Source organism: Callorhinus ursinus, unplaced genomic scaffold (assembly GCF_003265705.2).
Source record: "Callorhinus ursinus isolate GAN/ISIS: 27379988/994484 unplaced genomic scaffold, GSC_fseal_2.0 scaffold18, whole genome shotgun sequence".
Lineage (NCBI taxonomy): Eukaryota > Metazoa > Chordata > Mammalia > Carnivora > Otariidae > Callorhinus > Callorhinus ursinus.
In genome coordinates this window covers 32,907,280-32,924,613 of record NW_027397080.1, presented here as the reverse complement: position 1 = coordinate 32,924,613, position 17,334 = coordinate 32,907,280, and the positions used below count along the sequence as shown (strand labels likewise).

At 60.8% G+C, this 17,334-nt stretch overlaps 1 protein-coding gene and 1 long non-coding RNA gene across 6 annotated transcripts in view; one reads left to right on the top strand and one right to left on the bottom strand.

Moving 5' to 3' along the window:
* The window catches only part of CHD5 (chromodomain helicase DNA binding protein 5), a 52,081-nt gene extending 35,029 nt beyond the window's left edge, over positions 1–17,052 (bottom strand). For all 5 annotated transcript variants that reach the window (XM_073903431.1, XM_073903433.1, XM_073903432.1 and 2 more), the window contains exons 1-6: positions 16,983–17,052; positions 11,296–11,423; positions 5,765–5,944; positions 3,160–3,278; positions 2,401–2,639; positions 669–793 (exon numbers count right to left, since the gene is read on the bottom strand). In XM_073903431.1, the coding sequence (XP_073759532.1) occupies positions 669–793; positions 2,401–2,639; positions 3,160–3,278; positions 5,765–5,944; positions 11,296–11,423; positions 16,983–17,010 (819 nt within the window). In that variant the 5' untranslated portion in view covers positions 17,011–17,052. The remainder of the gene's footprint in view (positions 1–668; positions 794–2,400; positions 2,640–3,159; positions 3,279–5,764; positions 5,945–11,295; positions 11,424–16,982) is intronic.
* On the top strand, positions 7,376–9,343 carry LOC112811852 (uncharacterized). Its single transcript, XR_003205156.2, has 3 exons — positions 7,376–7,583; positions 8,078–8,245; positions 8,943–9,343. It is a non-coding gene; the product is annotated as an uncharacterized lncRNA (long non-coding RNA).
* Positions 17,053–17,334: the final 282 nt, after the last annotated feature.

Genomic DNA, 17,334 nt, shown 5'->3' with positions numbered 1-17,334 from the left:
CCTCCCCACAGAGAAGGGAGGGCCAAAGGCTCAGATGGGGATTTAGGGTCAGTCTGAACCTGGTGCCAGAGCTGGCCCTGGAAGGGCAAGGGAGGGTCAGAGCTCCAGCCCAGCCTGATCCTGCCTACATGCCACCTTCCTGAGGCCCAGCCTCCCAGCAGACCAGGACATGCAGGCCCCATCAGAACTCTTAAGGGCCAGCTGACTCTCCCACCTGCTACCCAGATGGAGCAGAGCCAGAACTGAGCCCCCAGCCCAGCAAGGTAGACAGGGGAGCTCCCTGCCCAGAATCCTGATTCAGGAGAGTGGACTAACAGCCCTGCATTCCAGTCACCCTGCCTTCACATGGCACACACGTGCACACGCACGTTCACACACATGCAGAATGCATCTGAAGGCTGCTCACAAACCCACACACATGGCCAAGTACATGTGGTCTGTCTCTCACACTCACATAGCCCAGTCCACCCTATCACACACTCACACATTCACACACTCACACACTCATGCTCACAGATACATGCATTCCCATGCTCACACACGTTCCAGTCTGCTCACACATTTACATGCTCATACACTCACGCTCACAAATCCACATTCCCATTCACGCTCACACACATTCCAGTCCGCCTTCTCACACACACACACACACACACACACACACTCACCGAGGAGCCTTTCTTCCTCTTGTTGCTGATCCCTCCAAAGCGGAACTTGAGCCCGGCTACCTTTCTCCCCTTGCCCTTTTTCTTTGCATCCTTGGACCCTTTGATCTTCTTCCTCACTCCTGGCCCTGCAAAGTGACAGTCGATAATCCACACCTGCCGCGGCTCGCTCGCCCAGTGCCATGATTTCAGTCAGCCCCCCAGGGACTCCACAAGGGAAGGGTCGCTGTGCCGCCGCCCCTTTCCAGATGAGAAGGCTGAGTGGTGAGTCCTTGTGTAAGAGTGACACAGTAAGCAAGGGGGACCCAGCAAGTAGCCCCCACTCCGTCTCTGCTCCGGCCACCACTGCCCCTGTTCCATGAATGGCAGAGCTGCCAGCCATCTGGGGAACCGCCCCGTCCTATCCCCTCTCCCCAGAAAAGAGCTGTCCCCCATGAAGCCACGGGCCCCAGTGGCCAGCAGGGCCACCAAGGGCACACCCACCCCCCTGTGGTCCAAACCTGGGCCCTGGAGGGCAAGAAGCCCTTTCCCCAGCCGCCAGCCTCCAGGTCATCCCTGGGCCCAGGCAACGCCGGCACCGCTCAAGACTGCCCCCCACCTGTGCCCATCACCCACCACAAACACCAGCTCCCAGGTGGCCAGGAGGGTTGAGGCTGTTTTTTTGGAGCCAGCCACAGGACAATTAGCCACCTGGGGAGTAATGACCCCTCAGCAGCCTCTCCCACCAGGCTGAGCGGGGAAGAGGGGGCCCTGGTGGCAGGTGGCCTTGCCCTGGGCCCTCCTCCAGCCGGATCACACACAGATGGGGCCAGGAGCCCAGCTGTAACCTCTGTGGCACCACAGAAAATCTATTTCAATTTTTCAGGCTCTGAATGGGCGGCTCAGGGAATCAATAGCTCAATGGCTAGAGCCCAAGAGGAAATGAGAAAACAAGGCAGGCTGGGGAGGCCCAGGACAGGGGGGAGCGAGGAAGGAGAGCAGCAGTAGGCTCGAAACCCCATGTCACTCTGCTCACTGAGCCCCCGCAGGGGCCTGGGAAAGGGGTATATCATTCCAGAAACCAAAGCTCCTTGGGGCTGAAACAGTGGGTCCCCAGAGCCCCCTTCGCCCCCCATCAGAATTCAGAGTACCCAGAAAGGCTGAGCTACTGGCAACCCCACCTTTGAGCACCCTGGGGAGCTGCTGGTCTCCACCCCAAATGGGGCCAGAAATGCTCCACCCAGGTGAGGTCCCTCCCCAGGGGACCCAAAGTCACAGAGAGCCCCCAGACACCAGACACCCACCACCGAGTCCGATTTGGTCAGGTGCTTCCTCCCAGGGAAGCCGGCCCTGACCACAGCCACACTCATGCACGTCCATTACCCCGAGGGCTGGGTACTCAAGACAAGAGGGGTCAGTGGGCTAACCTCGGAACCCTTCTCCTCAAACTCAAGAGCCCCCGACTCCCAGCAGCATGGGCGTCTCCTGCCCCTCCCTGCATGCCAAGTCGGAGGGGCTCAAGTGTAAGAGTCCCAAAGCTCCGAGCACACTGTCTCCTCTGTTTCACCCCAGCCCCCAAAGGGGAAGCAGGACAGAAGCTACAAAGCCACAATACAGCTGAGAAAGGGCGAGTGGGTCCAAGGTCAACGAAGGCACTGGGTCCTTGGTAAAGCCTGTCCCAGCTGCCCAAGTCTACAGGGTCTTGGCTGCGACTCTGCCAGCAGGGCTGGGTGCCCACCCCCTCCCACAACCTTACCCTTGCCCTCCTTGGTCTTGGCCTTGCGGATAGGTACAGGCTGGGGTGCCTGCTGGGGGCTGACAGCCAGTGGAGGGGCGATGGTGACGGTCTCCACGGCCGCGGCCACCGCCGCTGCAGCTGCCGCTGCCGAGCTCCCCTTGAAAGGGTTGTTGGCGCTGAACTCCCGCCACTTGGCTCCCAGAACGGTCATCATTTTGGACATGGGGATCTTCGGGTTCTTCTTGGCAATGAGCGGCCTGTGTGGGGTGAAAGCACTGCTGTGGAGGGGATGAGACCCCCCGAGGACCCAGGCACCCCCTTCTTCTCCCATGCTCCCATGTTCCAGGCTCGGAAAACCGAGCAGAAAGCAAGGCAGGGCGCAGGAGAGAGGACACAGCCTGAGACTCCAGTCCACCCCTAAACACTCCTGGTTCCCTATTTATGTGGTTGGCAATCTTCTAATTGGGTTTCCAGATCCTGTACCACCTGAGGGACCAGAGGGAAGAGCCTCCTGTGGGCCGCTGGGTGTCCGGCCCCATTTCTTCCAGAGCTGAGACAGGCCATGAGGGCTTAAGGCCCTGGGGATTGACCAGGACCACCATCCCGGGGCTTGGGGCAAGCAAGAGAAGGAGGGACCATCTGTTAAAAATGAAAGGGGTTCTGCCCAGGGTTGGTGTCAGCCTGATGGCCCCCCTTCACCCCAGGAGCCTGGGGCTCTGTCCCCCAGCTTGGCAGTCCCCATGGACGCTGGTCACAGTGGCTGGCGGTGCGGCCCACCTGAGGAACTGGCTGAAGGCCTTGTAGTTGGTCAGCGTGTGGTAGTCCGCCTCCGAGAACAGGTACTCCACATCATCCAGGCCCCACTCAGCCATCAGCTGCCCCGAGGACTTGGGCTCCTAGGGACACCCAGGCCAGAGGTGGGGGTCAGAGCAGGATCCTTCTGACATGCACCCCCCCACCCCCAGAGCCCCACCCAGGAGGTCTCAGAATGGGTGGTGAGGCTCTGTCTGCAGTTCCTACCCACCCTCCGCCTCCCAGCCCGCCCCCCCCTTCATCAGTAGGAATGGCTCAGGCACCAGCTCATGAGGGAGTGCAGGGCCAAGCCTGGGGGTTTAGCGTAGAGGCTCTGGGGGGGGAGGCTCTGTGCACACCCAGGGCAGAAACAGTAACAGAACTCATTCTCTGGGAGGAACGTGGTCTGGGAATTTGGGCACCAGGCCAGAAGAGTAGCCTGCAGGGCTAGCCTAAAGGGCAGCTGTCCCTGGGGAGGCAGCAGGGCTGAAGGGCTGCCTGAGGCACGCTGGGGAGAAATGAGGCTACCTCGGGATGTCCCCGGTAGAGTCACACATGGACCCCATGAAATGACAGACTGATGCTCCCCTGCTTCCAGGGCCAGGGTGGGGGCATGGGACAAGGGCCCAGCTGAAGGCAGACATGTGAGAGGGTCCCTTGACTACTGCTCGCTTTCCAGATGGGGCACTGAGGCCCAAGGAGGCATGTGACTCCCCAGCGCACACAGTGAGCTCTCCAGACAGCCGGGCTGGCTGGGGTTGGGTGGGGGTGGGGGTGCGGGCTATGAGCTTGGCCTCTAGAGCCAGACAGACCCTGGTTCTAATCCTCACGGGCAGCGAGAGGTGGACAAGCTACTTCACCTCTCTATGCCTCTTTCCCCCTCTGTAGAACGGGATAACAGCACCTGCCTCCCAGGAGGGAACAAGTTAGCACAAGTGCTTGGAATAGGGCCACTCCTGCCCGCTGTGGCCCTGGTTCCAGGCAGCCCTGCCCCACTGACCCATTCAGCCAATCGGCACTTGCCACACCCAGGAGCAGTCATTGGCCAGGTGCCCTGGGTCTCCCACGTGGACAATGAAGGAGGACTCAGGCCTGCTTTCCCAGCTGCTGGAGGGGGCCGTGGGTGGCCAAGAAGCCCAGAGCTGCAGTGACACCCATTCTCAGCCACAAGGGTGCCTGGCCTGAGCCGGGAGCTGACCCCCCAGGGGCAGGGTGAAGGATGTGAAGACACAGGCCCTAGGGGACACCCCAAGCTGGAAGCCCCCAGCCTCTCAACTCCTGGGCCACCAATCCAGCAAACCCCATCACTGCCAAAGCCCCTCAGAGCTGGGCTGTCTGCCCCCGCAACAGAAGACCACCCGGGAGGTGCACACAGCCTCCCTTGGTCCTGGGAACTGAGAACCAGGCCTGCCTGCCCAGCACTCCCCGGACGCCCGTTCTCTGTGACCGGTCAGCGGGGCGCCCCTGTGGGACGCCCTCCTGTGGCCCATCTGCCCCCACGACACACAGCCATTCCTGGAAGCCCCTCGGACCTTGCTCCCAGCAGGAAGCAGGGCAATGTGAACCTGAGGGGGTAACAGTGCTGCGGGAGAACCCTGGATTGTGCCCACAAGTCCATCCTGCAAGCTGTCAGCCCTCAGCTATGATCAGTCACAGATGACTCACAACACACCTGCCGGCTAATGAAATCCCTCTGGGTGTCGGGACACCACGGTGCTTCCTGACTTCAGCCGCTGATGGCCACCATTTCTGCCTCACCCAGCAGGACTGATATTTAGGGAGTCCTTATTTTTAAATCCACCGCTAGCCCAACCTGAGCTTGGGGGCCATGCTAACTCACTGACATCTGCCGCTGCCCAAGAGCTGGGCCCAGGGCCCATCCTCTCCCCGAGGAGCCCTGCAGTGGCTCTGAGACCCCAGGGGCCTTGACCTGCTTTGCATCATGCCGCACACACACAGAGAAGCCGCTTTCCCTCAGGGAGAGCCGCAGGCCCCTCCACGTAGCTGCCCTGACTTGTGCTCATGGGACACCTTCCCGGATGCCCACGCAGCCAGAAATTCAGAATACACACGGAGTAACAAAGTTCCCCTTCTGCCAGAAGCAGGGCTGTCTGGCCGCTTCTTGCTGGCAGAGGTTCCATTTGCTGGTTTATTCTCCCAGAGTGCTCCAAGGGAGAGGCTCCTGACCCAAAACTTGAGCCAGAACACCACTCTCCTCAGACAGAGCTGTGCGCTCCAGGAGAGGAGCAGAAAATACATCAGCAAGAGGCCACTCCATGCCCCCCCCAAACTCCTAAATGTCATCCATCATTATTTCAAATGCGTCTCCAGGACTTGGGCACAGTGCTCCTCGCACACTTGCATCCACGCTCATGCCCACAGGCCCACCTGCCCCCGGCAGCCACACACACGCGCGCGCGCACGCACCAACACGCACGCACGCACACACACGTGGGGGAAGGATGCTCTGGCCCTTTGCTCGCAGGGGCTCCGGGGTCAGAAAGCAGAGAATCGGCTTGAAGCTTCGGCCTATCCAGGCCGGGCATCCTGCTGGAGCCCAGGCCCCTCCAGCCGGGCCTCAGGGTTTTACCTTCAGACAGCCGTCATCATTATCATCGTCGTCATCATCCTTCCTTTTGCGCTTGGCTTTTTTCTCCTTCTTGTCCTTGAGTTTTTTCTTCTTCTTTTTATTAGGGGAGTAGTCACTGCCCTCACTCTCCGACTTCTCTTCCAGATCCTCCTCATTTTCCGACAGCTCGTCATTGCTCCCCTGGAAGAGAAAGGAGGATGGTCAGGGCAACAGGGGCCCGAAGAAAACCGAGTCCTGGGTGGCAGGACTGCCCTCCACGGCCCCCTGGCACAGACAGTCAGCCCACGCTTTCCGGATCATTCCGCGTTTGGCTGCTCACAGCCCATCGCAAGCCCAGCCCGAGGGGCTGCCCTGAGCCAGCACTGGGCAAGGGTCCTGTCCCCGATGGCTGGGCCCCCAGTTCGGTGCAGCCGGCCTGGACAGCCCCGGGGTGAGGCTCAGGCTCTGCTTCAATCAGAATTAAGTTTCTACGGACTTGAGGATTTTAACCAGTGTGACGGGAGAGCGCTGGGACCCAGGAATTTGTGCAGGACGTGATGTCTGGAGCCAAAAAACAAAGTGCAAGGAAAAAGCCCAGGTAAACGGGTGGGCGAAGCGCCAGGGGTGTGAGCCAGCGCCCAACCTCTGTGCAGACGTGTGCACCCCATGGAGCCGCACCTGTCGAACAAAACCTGTAATTACTGTAGACCGCACTTCCCAGTTTCATCTGTCTGTGGGCCCTCCAGAAGCTGCGACGGCCCGAGCCCACCTTCTCCACCACCCCCACCCCGCCACTTCGTCTTGAGAGGAGACAAGGTAATTTAGGCAGCTCTTAAGCTTGGCTTCCTTGATTTAGTTTCCCGTCTGTACAGGCAGCAAATGGCCCATTTCTATGGAGATAAGGGCGTTCACAGCCAGAGCATCCCCACCAGAAATACACTGCCCCTCCAAGGAAGCTGTTTGTTTACTCTCCGCCTCTCCAGATGCAAGTGGACTGGCAGAGCCCTTCCCCAGCCCCCTCCGGGCCTGGGTCTGCAGGAGAGGCTGGGCACTGAGGCTCCAATTACCAGCACGGGGCTTGGCATTTTAGAGCTGGCCGTTGACTGTTTTCAAGGTGAGCTACGAGAAGCACGGAAACGACAGAGAACTGGAGAGGTGGAAAATGAGCTTGGGGAACAGCACTGGGAGGGGGAGAACGCTGAAGAGGACACAGGGAAGGGGCAGGATGGGGGAGGGGAAAGAGGAGAGCAGGGGGGAGAAGGGAAGGGGGAAGCAAGGGCAGCAGGTCTGTCTGGAGGCTCTTGGGAGGGCCCCACCGGATCTCTGCCCTTTCCAGGCACACTGTAAAGAGTTGAGTGTCTTTCCCCAGGAGAGAGGCTCTTCCCAAGATACAGCTGGGAAAGGACTCCCCCACAGACTCCCTGCACTTCCGGACTGTCTCCCACTGGGCTCTCTGCTCCCAAACCTTTTATGCTCATTAAGCCGCTGAGTCAGTGTGCTGGCTGGCCGTTGGCAGACAGCAGGGCCTCTGCGCCTTTCCGGAACTGGGTGTTTCCCGGAATACTGACTCGCGCGGAGCCCCAGGGGCGAAACTGGTCCCGGCTGCCGCTGGAACCTGCCTGGGGCAGGACAGCCTAGCGAGGGCTCCTGCTTCCAGGACAGATGCCAATGCAGAGCCCAGGGGCCACAGCTCCCAGCTCTGCCACAGTCCTCTGGGGAGGCAGGGGTCAGACAGGGACATCTATTTTCCCCGAGGGTGTAGAGTTCCGCCAGTTTCAAGAGACCACCCTTGAAGAGACCTGAGAGGCAGGCTTTTACCCCAGCCCTCACCCCAGCAAAGGTAAGGATGGGAGGAGGCTGCCATGAATTTCAGCACCTCGGACAGAGGCTGTGGGGCGGCCGGAGGGAGGGGCATGGGGCTGGCCCTCCAGCTGCCCTGGGGTGGACCTCACACACCAGACCCGGAACGAGGCAGGATGACCCAGGCCCGATACCCACTCGGCTGAGACTCGAGTGGCCTGGCTGTGGGTCCCGGGGCTCCCTAGGGAGTCTGCAGGACACAGAATGGCCTAGGAGCTCTGTCCCTTGCCAGCCTGGAACCAGGCAAGTCACTAGGTAGGGCCTGACCTCAGCCTCCTCATCTGTGAAATGGGGGATTCGACAAAGGGTGGCAAGAGGCACCAAAGAGATGGTGTGAGAGGAGGCTGCACACATTTTGAAATGGGAGAGACCCAAGCACCCATGACCCCAACTCTGCATGGAAGACAAAGATGCAGGCCAGATGATAGACTTAAGGACCTCGCCAGCCTCACCCTTCTCGTTTCTGTAACTCAGGACCAGGCTAAGCCAACAGCAGAGACCGTGCCCACAGCAGGGTGTCACCTACAGTGCAGCTGGGCTACCTGCAGCCAACGGAAGAGGCTGTTGTGGCAACACCTGAGGGAGGACTGACCTGGGCATCTGATAGGAAGTAGGCATTGCCGCGTCCTAAGCGCAGGAAAGGTGAGAAGCAGCTGGCACAGCAACAGGACCCAGAGGGAGCTGGAGGGAGGGAGGGAGGGAGGGAGGGAGGGAGGGGAGAGCACCTCCAGCAGATTGTCTGTGTGTGTAACGTGGACGCCAGGCCTGGAGAAAGGCCCCAAACTGAGCCTGCCAGAGGGCTGGACCAGTGTCCATTCCAGGGCTAATGGCAGAGCAGGGGGGCCAAGATCCTCCTCAAGGAATGAGTGAGAGCTACCACGGGGCACATCCACCACTCACGGGTGCCCCAGTGGCCCCCTAGGAGATGGCAGTGGTGGCAGCCCCTCATTCTAGGGACAGGGGAGACTTCTCCCTCCACTGCCTGCCTGCATCAGAGAAAGCCATGTCAGAAAGAAAGCTCTGAATCCCCACTTCTCCCAATTCACCACCTGTTCCTTGATCCTCTCCAGCAGAGCCTTCTCCTCCCCGCCCCAGCAAATGAAGTTCACACTGCCTGGGCCCACCCCCACCTGCACCCTGATCTCGTCCAAGCCCTCCTGGCTGCTCGGGGAGGGGCGGGGGTGCTGGCAGAGGGTGGGGGTGCAGGACAGGTCTTTGGAGATTGGTTTCCCACTGGCATCATAAGCCAGTATCCACAGCGTATCTCTGCATCCAGCTGTTTGGACCCTTCAAGACCCGGGCCTCCTTTTTTTCTCCCCCCCAAAATCTTTCCTTGCAGAGCAAGGGGCGAGGGGAAGGGCAGCAAGTGGCTGTAAAAACACATGAAGAGGAATGACCCAGGAGCAGAACCTGGAGGGACGCAGCACCAGCCAGTGGCGAGAAGGAAAGGATGACTGAGGACCAGGGGTAGATCAGCCGGTTCGGTATCTTGGAACTTATAGAAGGGGTTTGGGGCCAAGCCATGTTCAGGGGAGGAGACACAGACACGGAGCAACACCGTCCTAATAAAGCCCTGAACCAACCTCAGCCCCAAGCCACGCCACGGGCTGTGAACACGGTCGGGGCTTTGACCTTGATGCTGTCCTTTGGGCTGTGGCCGCCCCAGGCGTGACTGCAGGGGAGGCACCTTGTGGTCGAAGAGTCTTAGTGGACTCCGAGTCCCTAACCAAATCCATTTGCTGCCTCAAACACCACGCCCAGGCTTCATGTGTGCAGAGCTGGGGGTAAGAGGGAGGGCTCTCTGCCCTGACCCCCGGCGCACTGAGGCCACAGCATACCACCAATGCAGGCCCCGCGGACCCCAAGTGGACAGTCCCTGCCCGCCCTTCCTTCTCCCCAGCTCTGCGGATGCCTTTTATCGGGGCCTCCCATCTCTCTCTCCCTTCCCTCTGCACCCAGCACTCAACACACACCGCATCTCCCGATAAAGGAGGCATTTACGCTCAAAAGGGAGGATTCAGAGAGTTGGTCATTCTCAATTTGGGGTCCTTCAAGATTGAGAGGGAAACAGAAAGAATGAAATATGAGCCTTCCCATTCACGAGTGTTATAAACAGTTATAATTTAGCACTGAATAATTGGTTGCTATGGTAACCGCTGCAGTACAGGTTGAAATCATTTCTCCCTCCTGCGCTGGGCCTGACAAGGAGCTTCATCTACATATGCTCAGGTTCTGGCCACAGCCCCGGTTGTTTTATGTAAATCACGATCCAGGACTTGCTGCCTGTCCCCCCCCCCACCCCCCCCCCAAACGCCCCACCAAAAAAAAAAAACCCCCCGCAGCCCCTCTTCTGCCCCCACCCACCACCGCCTTATCTTGGGGCCACCTGGTTGGAGATGATGGGGAGCACAGGGTGAAATTCCCCTCCCCATGACCTGGGGACCCAGGTAGGCGCACAGACGGACGGGTGGTGGGCAGGGGGCCAAGATGCTGCTCTCTGGCTACAGCCCGCTCCAAACTCTCTAAGATCTGACAGCTGGCCGAGCCAGGCTCCCAGGAGTACAGGGGAGGGGGCAGCAATGACCTAAGGGTCACCTTGGGGGCCTGCCAGGTGGCACCCGGTCATCTGCAAGCCTCCCATCCACCCGGCCCTCCACCCCTAGTGAGAAGCTGAAGGAAGGAGAGAGGGTGAGCAAGTGAGGGGAGGGAAGAAGGTGGAGGTTGGAAATGAGGCTGGAGGGGAAGGAGGGATGGAGAGTGAGGGAGCTCGGGGTGGCTGAGGCAGAGGCCAAGTTCTGGCCAAAACAGCAGAGGGAGACACAGAGAGGGGCCCAGACACACACACACATCCTCAGGTAGGTCCCCGGGCAAGAAGGGAGGGTGAGACCTGAGTGAGCCTGGCACTGGGTAGGGGGGAGGCAAGCACCAGCCCTCCCAGGCTTTGGACACCACTGGCCCTCCCAGCCACGAACCCACGCCCCCCCCAGCCCCGGCCTCACTACTCTACAGACGCTGCCCACCTCTAGCCTCCTGCCTGGCCAGGGCAGGGTGGGGAGGGGAGGGTCCTGCTGCACTGTGTGCCCAGGAAGGAGAGGGAGCATTCAGCCCTGCCTGGGGCACCCCTGGTGGTCCTTCATCTGCATTTAGGAACTGGCCTTCAGACCCCGCCTGAAGGCCTGAGACCAAGGACCAGAGTGCACTGGGTGTCCCATCCAGGCCCAGTGCCCGTGAAAGCAGTTGCCAGAGAGAAATGCTCGGAGTGGGGGCTGTGCTGGGAGCTCCTGCCCTCGGCACAGGGTACAGCACGAGGCCCCAGGATCCTAGACTCCACGTCCCTCCACAATGTCCACAGAGCCTCAGGTTTTGGGGGGTAAGGACAACACGTCAAAGCCTCAACCAGAAGGTCTGTCCCTGCATCGCGGGCTCCTGCCTGCCCTGAACTATCTATGCTCTGTGGCATAAAGATAAACGACACTGGAACGTCCCACTTCAGAGGACAGGGCATTTCCGATCCGACCCGCAAAGTCTGTACAGGCCGCTTTTGGTGTCTCGCACTTGAACCCGGGTCTCAGGACACTCCCCTGGGCAGCTGGGACCTTTCCCCACAGACCCAGGCAGAGCAGCCAAGACCCCTCGGGGCCCTGACCCCCCTCCCCCCGCTGGCCCGACCCCGGCAGGGCCCCCCCACGCACCTCTTTCTTCTTCCGCTTCCCTTTGGACCGGTTCTCCTTGAGCTTCTTGGATTTCTTCTTCTTGGGAAGGCCCACGGGCTCCTCAGGGAAATAGTCATCAAAGCCTCCGAGGCCCCCATCTTCTTCTTCTGGAGGAGGCAGAAGTGGGAGGGGATGACTCTGCCACTTCCCTCAGGGAGGCCCCCAGTGGGGCAGCCAGCCCCGCAGGCCTCCACCTGCCTCCTCCGCACCCCCCTTCCCTGCACACAGGGCCCCGGCCTCCTCGCAAGCCCTCAGAGCCACCAGCCCAGACCCGGTGAGTGGAGTCCCAGCTCAGGCAGGCGGTGTCCCAGGCCCCACTTCCCTGGGCCTTTCCTCCCCTCGCTGTAAGATGGGACAATAACCACCCGCCCTGGCGGGACGGTGCTCGGAAACAATGTTCTGAGCCAAAGCGAGCAGCTAATGAAGAGTCCTCATGGACGTGGCTCCCCCCGAGAGGAAGCAGCCCCACAGGTTCACCAAGCCATCTCTGGCTGGCTCCAGGGAAGGGTCGGGGCCCATTCCTGCCCTCCAGAGGCCCACCGCGTGGTGGGGAGATGGCTTGTGAACGCAGGCGGATGGGGACGCACGGGTCACATCACCCAGGACCACGTGGAGCCACACGATGTGGGGGGGGGTTGGAGGGAGAGCAACAAGGAGGGTGCCAGGCTCCCCGCTTACTGGGGATCAGAGACCACACGGCCTCTCCCGCCCGAACCCGCACACACACCCACACGGTACATGCACCCCCAGTCACACACGCAGGATGCCAAACCCATTCCGGCTGGGCACCCAGGAAGATGTGAAATTCTACAGAGATGCTGCATCCGCCACACGTGGGCTTCCAAAAGCGGCCACGAGTGCCGAGCTCCCCTCCCTCCTTCATGAATTTAAAAGGCCGAGACCACGAGGGGAGGGGGACAGGTGTGAGTGTGCAGCGGGACTGTCTCTGAAGAAGCAACTGGCCTCGAGCCTCCTGCCACTCACCCCCAACGAGGAGTGGGCTCCCTGTGCCCGGGGGATCAAAGAGAAGAGCCAACTGGGGTTCCAGCCCTGCGGGGCTTGGGGGGGGACACACAACAGGGAATCTCAGCCTGAGCGGGTCGGCCACCCTGCGACCCTGAGGAGGGCGCCCAGGAGACTTCCATCGGGAGAGGGGGAAGGGCATCCCTGCTGAATCAAGTTCAAAGAAACAGAGCTCCCACCCACCTGGCGCAGGAAGCCCACCCCCACACACACTGCTGTTGTTGACCGCGTCAGCCGGACAACAGCCCGGTGCGGACCAGCCCACCGCAGGTGCTCAGACACACATGTGCACACGCCAACCTCCGGACTCCTGTCCTCCACACAGGCCCCCCTCATGCCCCGCCTGGGGCCCCTGTCCCCTAGAGTCCCCAGGGTCATGTGGCTCCCATCGCCTCACTCTGGGTGCCGCTAGAGGGCGCTGGTGACTCCAGTGGCCACACCCCAGGGCTGGTTCCCACTCGTACCACCTCCCTACCAGGGGCACCACTGTCTGGGCCCCCAGAGGCCCCGAGGCCCCCCTAAAGGGGGGGTGTTGTACAGCCCCCCAGGAGTCCATGGGGGCAGGCAGCAGGGCATGCCCAAGTCCCAGTCCCCTCCCCATCCTGCTGGGCAACCACAGGTATGGAGAGGGACTCCCAGCAGGACCGGGAGCTGCTGCAGAGGTGGCCAGCTCAGTGGTCCTGGCTGGCACGGGGGGCACAGCTGCCAGGCCTTGGCCCGGGCTATGGCACACAGGGCCGAGCAGGGGGGATGGGGTCAGCACAAAGATGAGTTTAATGCGGGCCAGGTCTTGAGCGGAGCCAGGCTGAGCTGACCCTGTCCTGTCCAGTTCCTCTTAGCCCTCGCACGGGAGGGACAGGGATTTTTCAGACCGGTTGAAAACATGCACGGGGACTCCCAGAGTCATCCTGGAGTGGCGGGGTCTGGAGGTGGTGACAGAGCTGTCCGTCCACACCCGCCCACCCCCACCCCTGCCTCCACCTCCCCCAGAGCCACAGGGAGACTGCTTGGGCAGAGCCACCCCTGCACCCTGGCAATGCCCAGCTCCGGTTATATAAGAGGCTCGGGCTGCTGCAATCGGGAGGGGCCCTCTCCCTCCTGCCACCTCCCCGAATCCCCTGTCCCCCCAGAGGGGCAGTCCCCCAGATTGGGAAGGCCACCTGAGCACATGGTCACCAACGGACCGACTGGCCAGCAGAGCACAGAAGGGGTTGGACAGGTGGCTACAGGAGGTTATCTGCCTGGGGCGGGGGGCAGGGGGTCGGGGGATGCCCCACACTCTAGCCCTAATCCACGCCCAGAACGAGCCTCAGAGGATAAAGCCCCAGACCCTCTGCCCATGGACAGAGCCCCCCCCCTCCATTCCCAGAAGACCTCATGGCCCAGGGCCATCTGCCTGATTAAATCCCTCCTCCGGGAAGGTTCCAGAGCTGGCACACCAGGCTAGGGACCCCACCCTGCCCACTCCCCATCTCTGACAGACCCTTCTTGTCCCTGCACAGATCCTGGGAGCCCTGAGAACACCCCAGGGCTGAGCTCTGTGACACCACTGCCTCCCGGCACCTCCTGATTCCCCCCCACACACCCCCTCCCCCCGTCTTCACCCTGGCCCCATCTCCCCCTCCTACTTCTTCTGCAACAGCCTCTGAGCGTTCTAAAACCAGACCTGGAGAGTCCCAGCCAAGCAACCCTGCCCAGGGCCCCTCAGCGGTTCCCCGAGCCCCCAGCCCTGTGCCCTCTCTTCGGGGCACACAGTCGGGGTAAGGCGGGATCCCACCCGCCCTGGGGTGAGGGTCCCAGTAAAGAGCAGCCCCAAGACTCCCTGCCCCGCCAGCGCCCAGACCCTCCTGGGCGCCCCCACAGCCCCCTGGCCCACCCGGCAGTGCCCTCCCGCGCCAGCCCTGCCCCTCCAAGGCCCGAGGCTCCATCGATCCAACTTGGGCTATAATTAGGACCCATTAGCCTTGTTGTCTCCGCTACCTCCTGAGCTTCCAGGCGGGGGGGGGGGGGGGGGGGGCGTGGGGGGAGCTGCTTCAGAGACAAGAGACAGTCAGGGGGACAGAGGGGTGGAGACAGAGGGGCAAAGAGAGATACCTCTGCTCCTTCTTCCTGAGCTCACCCACAGCCCTCTCCCCGGCTCCCTGCACAGGCCCCGGCTCCGCCCTGGGGGACCCCCAGGCTGGCCTCACTGAGCCACTGAAAGCTGCAGCCCCAGGGAGCTGGGAAGGTCTCTCTCAGGGTAGCGCATTGTTCACAGCGCAAGTACCCACTCGTCACCTGCGCTGCGCTCGGAGCAGATGTTAATTTGTATCAATTCATCGACTCCACTCGGGAGCCCTGAGAAGTGGTACCATCACCCCCATTTGCAGAGAAGGAAACAGGCTCAGAGGGCTCCTGACTTACCCACGTAGCTTCACAGCCAGCAGGTGGCAGAGCCAGGGTGGGGCACGGACAGGTGGTCCTCACCCCTGCCCCTCTCCAGGCACCCGAGGTCCCCCCCCAGAATTCAGACTTCCCCCCACATTTACCTAGCAGGCACTTAAAAGCACACACGGCCTGTGTGCTGAGCTCAGGCCTCACCCGGGACACCAAGGTGACCCAGGCCGGCCCTTGGTCTGGAAAGTCCCACAGCGTCCCTCAGACGGTGAAGGCTCGTCCACCCTATGCTCAGCCCCAGAGCAGGTTCTGCTCTGCCCAGCTCCTGCCCCCTCCTCTGGGCAAGAACACAGCCCCCCAGGGAGCTTTGCAGACACAACGTGATCAGAGCAAAAGGAAAGAATGTGGTTGTGGAGGGAGAAGCTAAGTCCTCTGGTCTGAGGGTGGTCGAGGGATCTGGGGGCCCAAGCCGGGGGCAGGGACAAGAGCCCTATCCCAGAATGGCAGGCCAATCTGCCCACGATGGGGACCCAGCCCAACATGCACCATCCCCTCCGGGACTCGCAGAGGGGGCTCCTTCTGTTCTCCACCTCCAACCCACCACCTAGCAGGGGACAAGATCACCTGGTGGCCAGGAGGGGGGGGGGCAGGGGAGCACGGACCTCAAACCACCATCCTTTCCTGGCAGGTTGCCCCCAATCCCTTGCCAGATGAGCCCATTTCTTCATCCTTAAATGGGCCTAGCAATGCCTTTCTGACAGGGTGATGGAGAATTAGAAGTCGTGAGATGCACAGTAAGTGTTCGGTGATGGCAGGTAGAGCCCAGGGCCCCAAAGGGGTGGCAAAGGGTGGGGGTCTCCAGTTTGTACATCGCTGAGCCTAGGGTTCTCGAGGCCTCTCTAGGGCTGGCCAAAGGGGGGCACCAAGACAGAGGTTCCCATCAGTCCTTGGAACACCCCTACACCACAGGCCTTCTGCTGATAACGGGGGGTCAGTACTCCCGCCCAAGAGAGAAACAGTAATTTATTTATGACATGAACAAAACCCAGACATCACCTCATTGGCGTCTCATCAAAGAAGGCATCAGTTCTGAGCACTCTGGGCAGGCGGGTGGGGGGAGCGAGACGTGAGGCTTTCACCCTAAGGAACTGAGGCCAGGGAACAAGTGAGGGTGAGGAGGACAGGGACCCAGGGCAAGCAGGGACAGGCCCCCCTGCAAACCCAGAGCACGGGAGGAGGAAAGAGGAGCAGGGGGGGGATGGGGAGGCGCAGCGGGGGGTCAGGGAGAGGCAGAGGCCAAAGAGGGGAAGCAAGGGACCGCCAGAGAGAGAGAGAAGCAGAGCCAAGCACTCAGGGAAGACAGACTTGGAAAGAGACAGACGGAGGGACAGACATGGGGGCAGAGTGAGAAAAAGAGACAGGGAGAGAGAAATAAGGACAGAACCAAAGAGAAGGGAGAAAGCCTCAAAAGTTTTACCTGCAAAATCGCCAGTAAGTTAGAGACCACACACTGTGCTCTGTACCTGGTTTGGAGAAGATACTCAACAGATCTATGTTGGGAGGTAGATGGAAGGAAGGAAGGAAGGAAGGAAGGAAGGAGAGTGGGCAGGATGGCTGGCTGGTGAGTGGTGGGCGTATGGTTGGTTGGCTGGTTGGTTTTACGGTCGGATGAAGAGCTGTTAGGTGGGAGGGTAGATACATGGCTGAGCGGATTCATAGGAGGCTTGGTGACTGAATGAACTGATGAAATGATAGCTCAGTCTGGAATGAAGTGACCATCCCACAGGCCAAGGCGCTGGGCAAAGCATGCTGGTGACTTTGCCTCCCTCTTCCCAGCAAACAGTACTAAATACAGGCTCCCTGGGACCCCCAAAACCCACATTTCCCCACAGGGTGGGGTTAGCTAAGAAGGTGTGAACCTTGAGAATCATGGCTATCACTCCCTCCTGGCTCCTGGGCTGCAGGAAGCCTAAAATGCTCACATGACTGGGGCCAGTCCTCTGGGCAGGGGGGACATGGGCCAGTCAAGCGACTCTGGGGTCAGAGTGGTCACACTGCCTGGCCAGGAGAGAGGCGGGGCTCACCGGCTCCGGGAAACCCAGCCCTCTGGCTGTAAGTGATGGCCTGGGGACAACCAGTCCGGGAAGTTTAAGGAAAAGGCCGGGGGGGGGGGGGGGCGGAGCCCCGCCTTCTCTCCCTCCAGCCCCAGCACGGGGGTCACACTCCTAGCCCTCCTCCAGCCCACGCTCCCAAGCCCCCCAGCTTACTAGATGAGGGTGCAAGTCTCAGAAGCATTTCCTTGGGAAAGGCAGGTCAACTGCCCACCCTTGGATGGTGCTAATTACAGCACTCACAGTTTACTGGGCACCTATTATGTGCTGGGCACTGTGACCTAAATGTTCCACAGGCACTGTCTCACTAGTCCTCACAATAACCCTCTGTGAGGTAGCGGATGCTATATCCCCATTCCACAAGTGGGGACACTGAGGCAGAGGGGCTGGGGAGCGTGCCCAGGGTCAGTCAGCTAACAAGCGGCAGAGCCAGGATCCATCTGAGCCGGGAGCCCTCACTTTGACCAGCCCCCCCGCCACACACACACACACACATACACACACACAC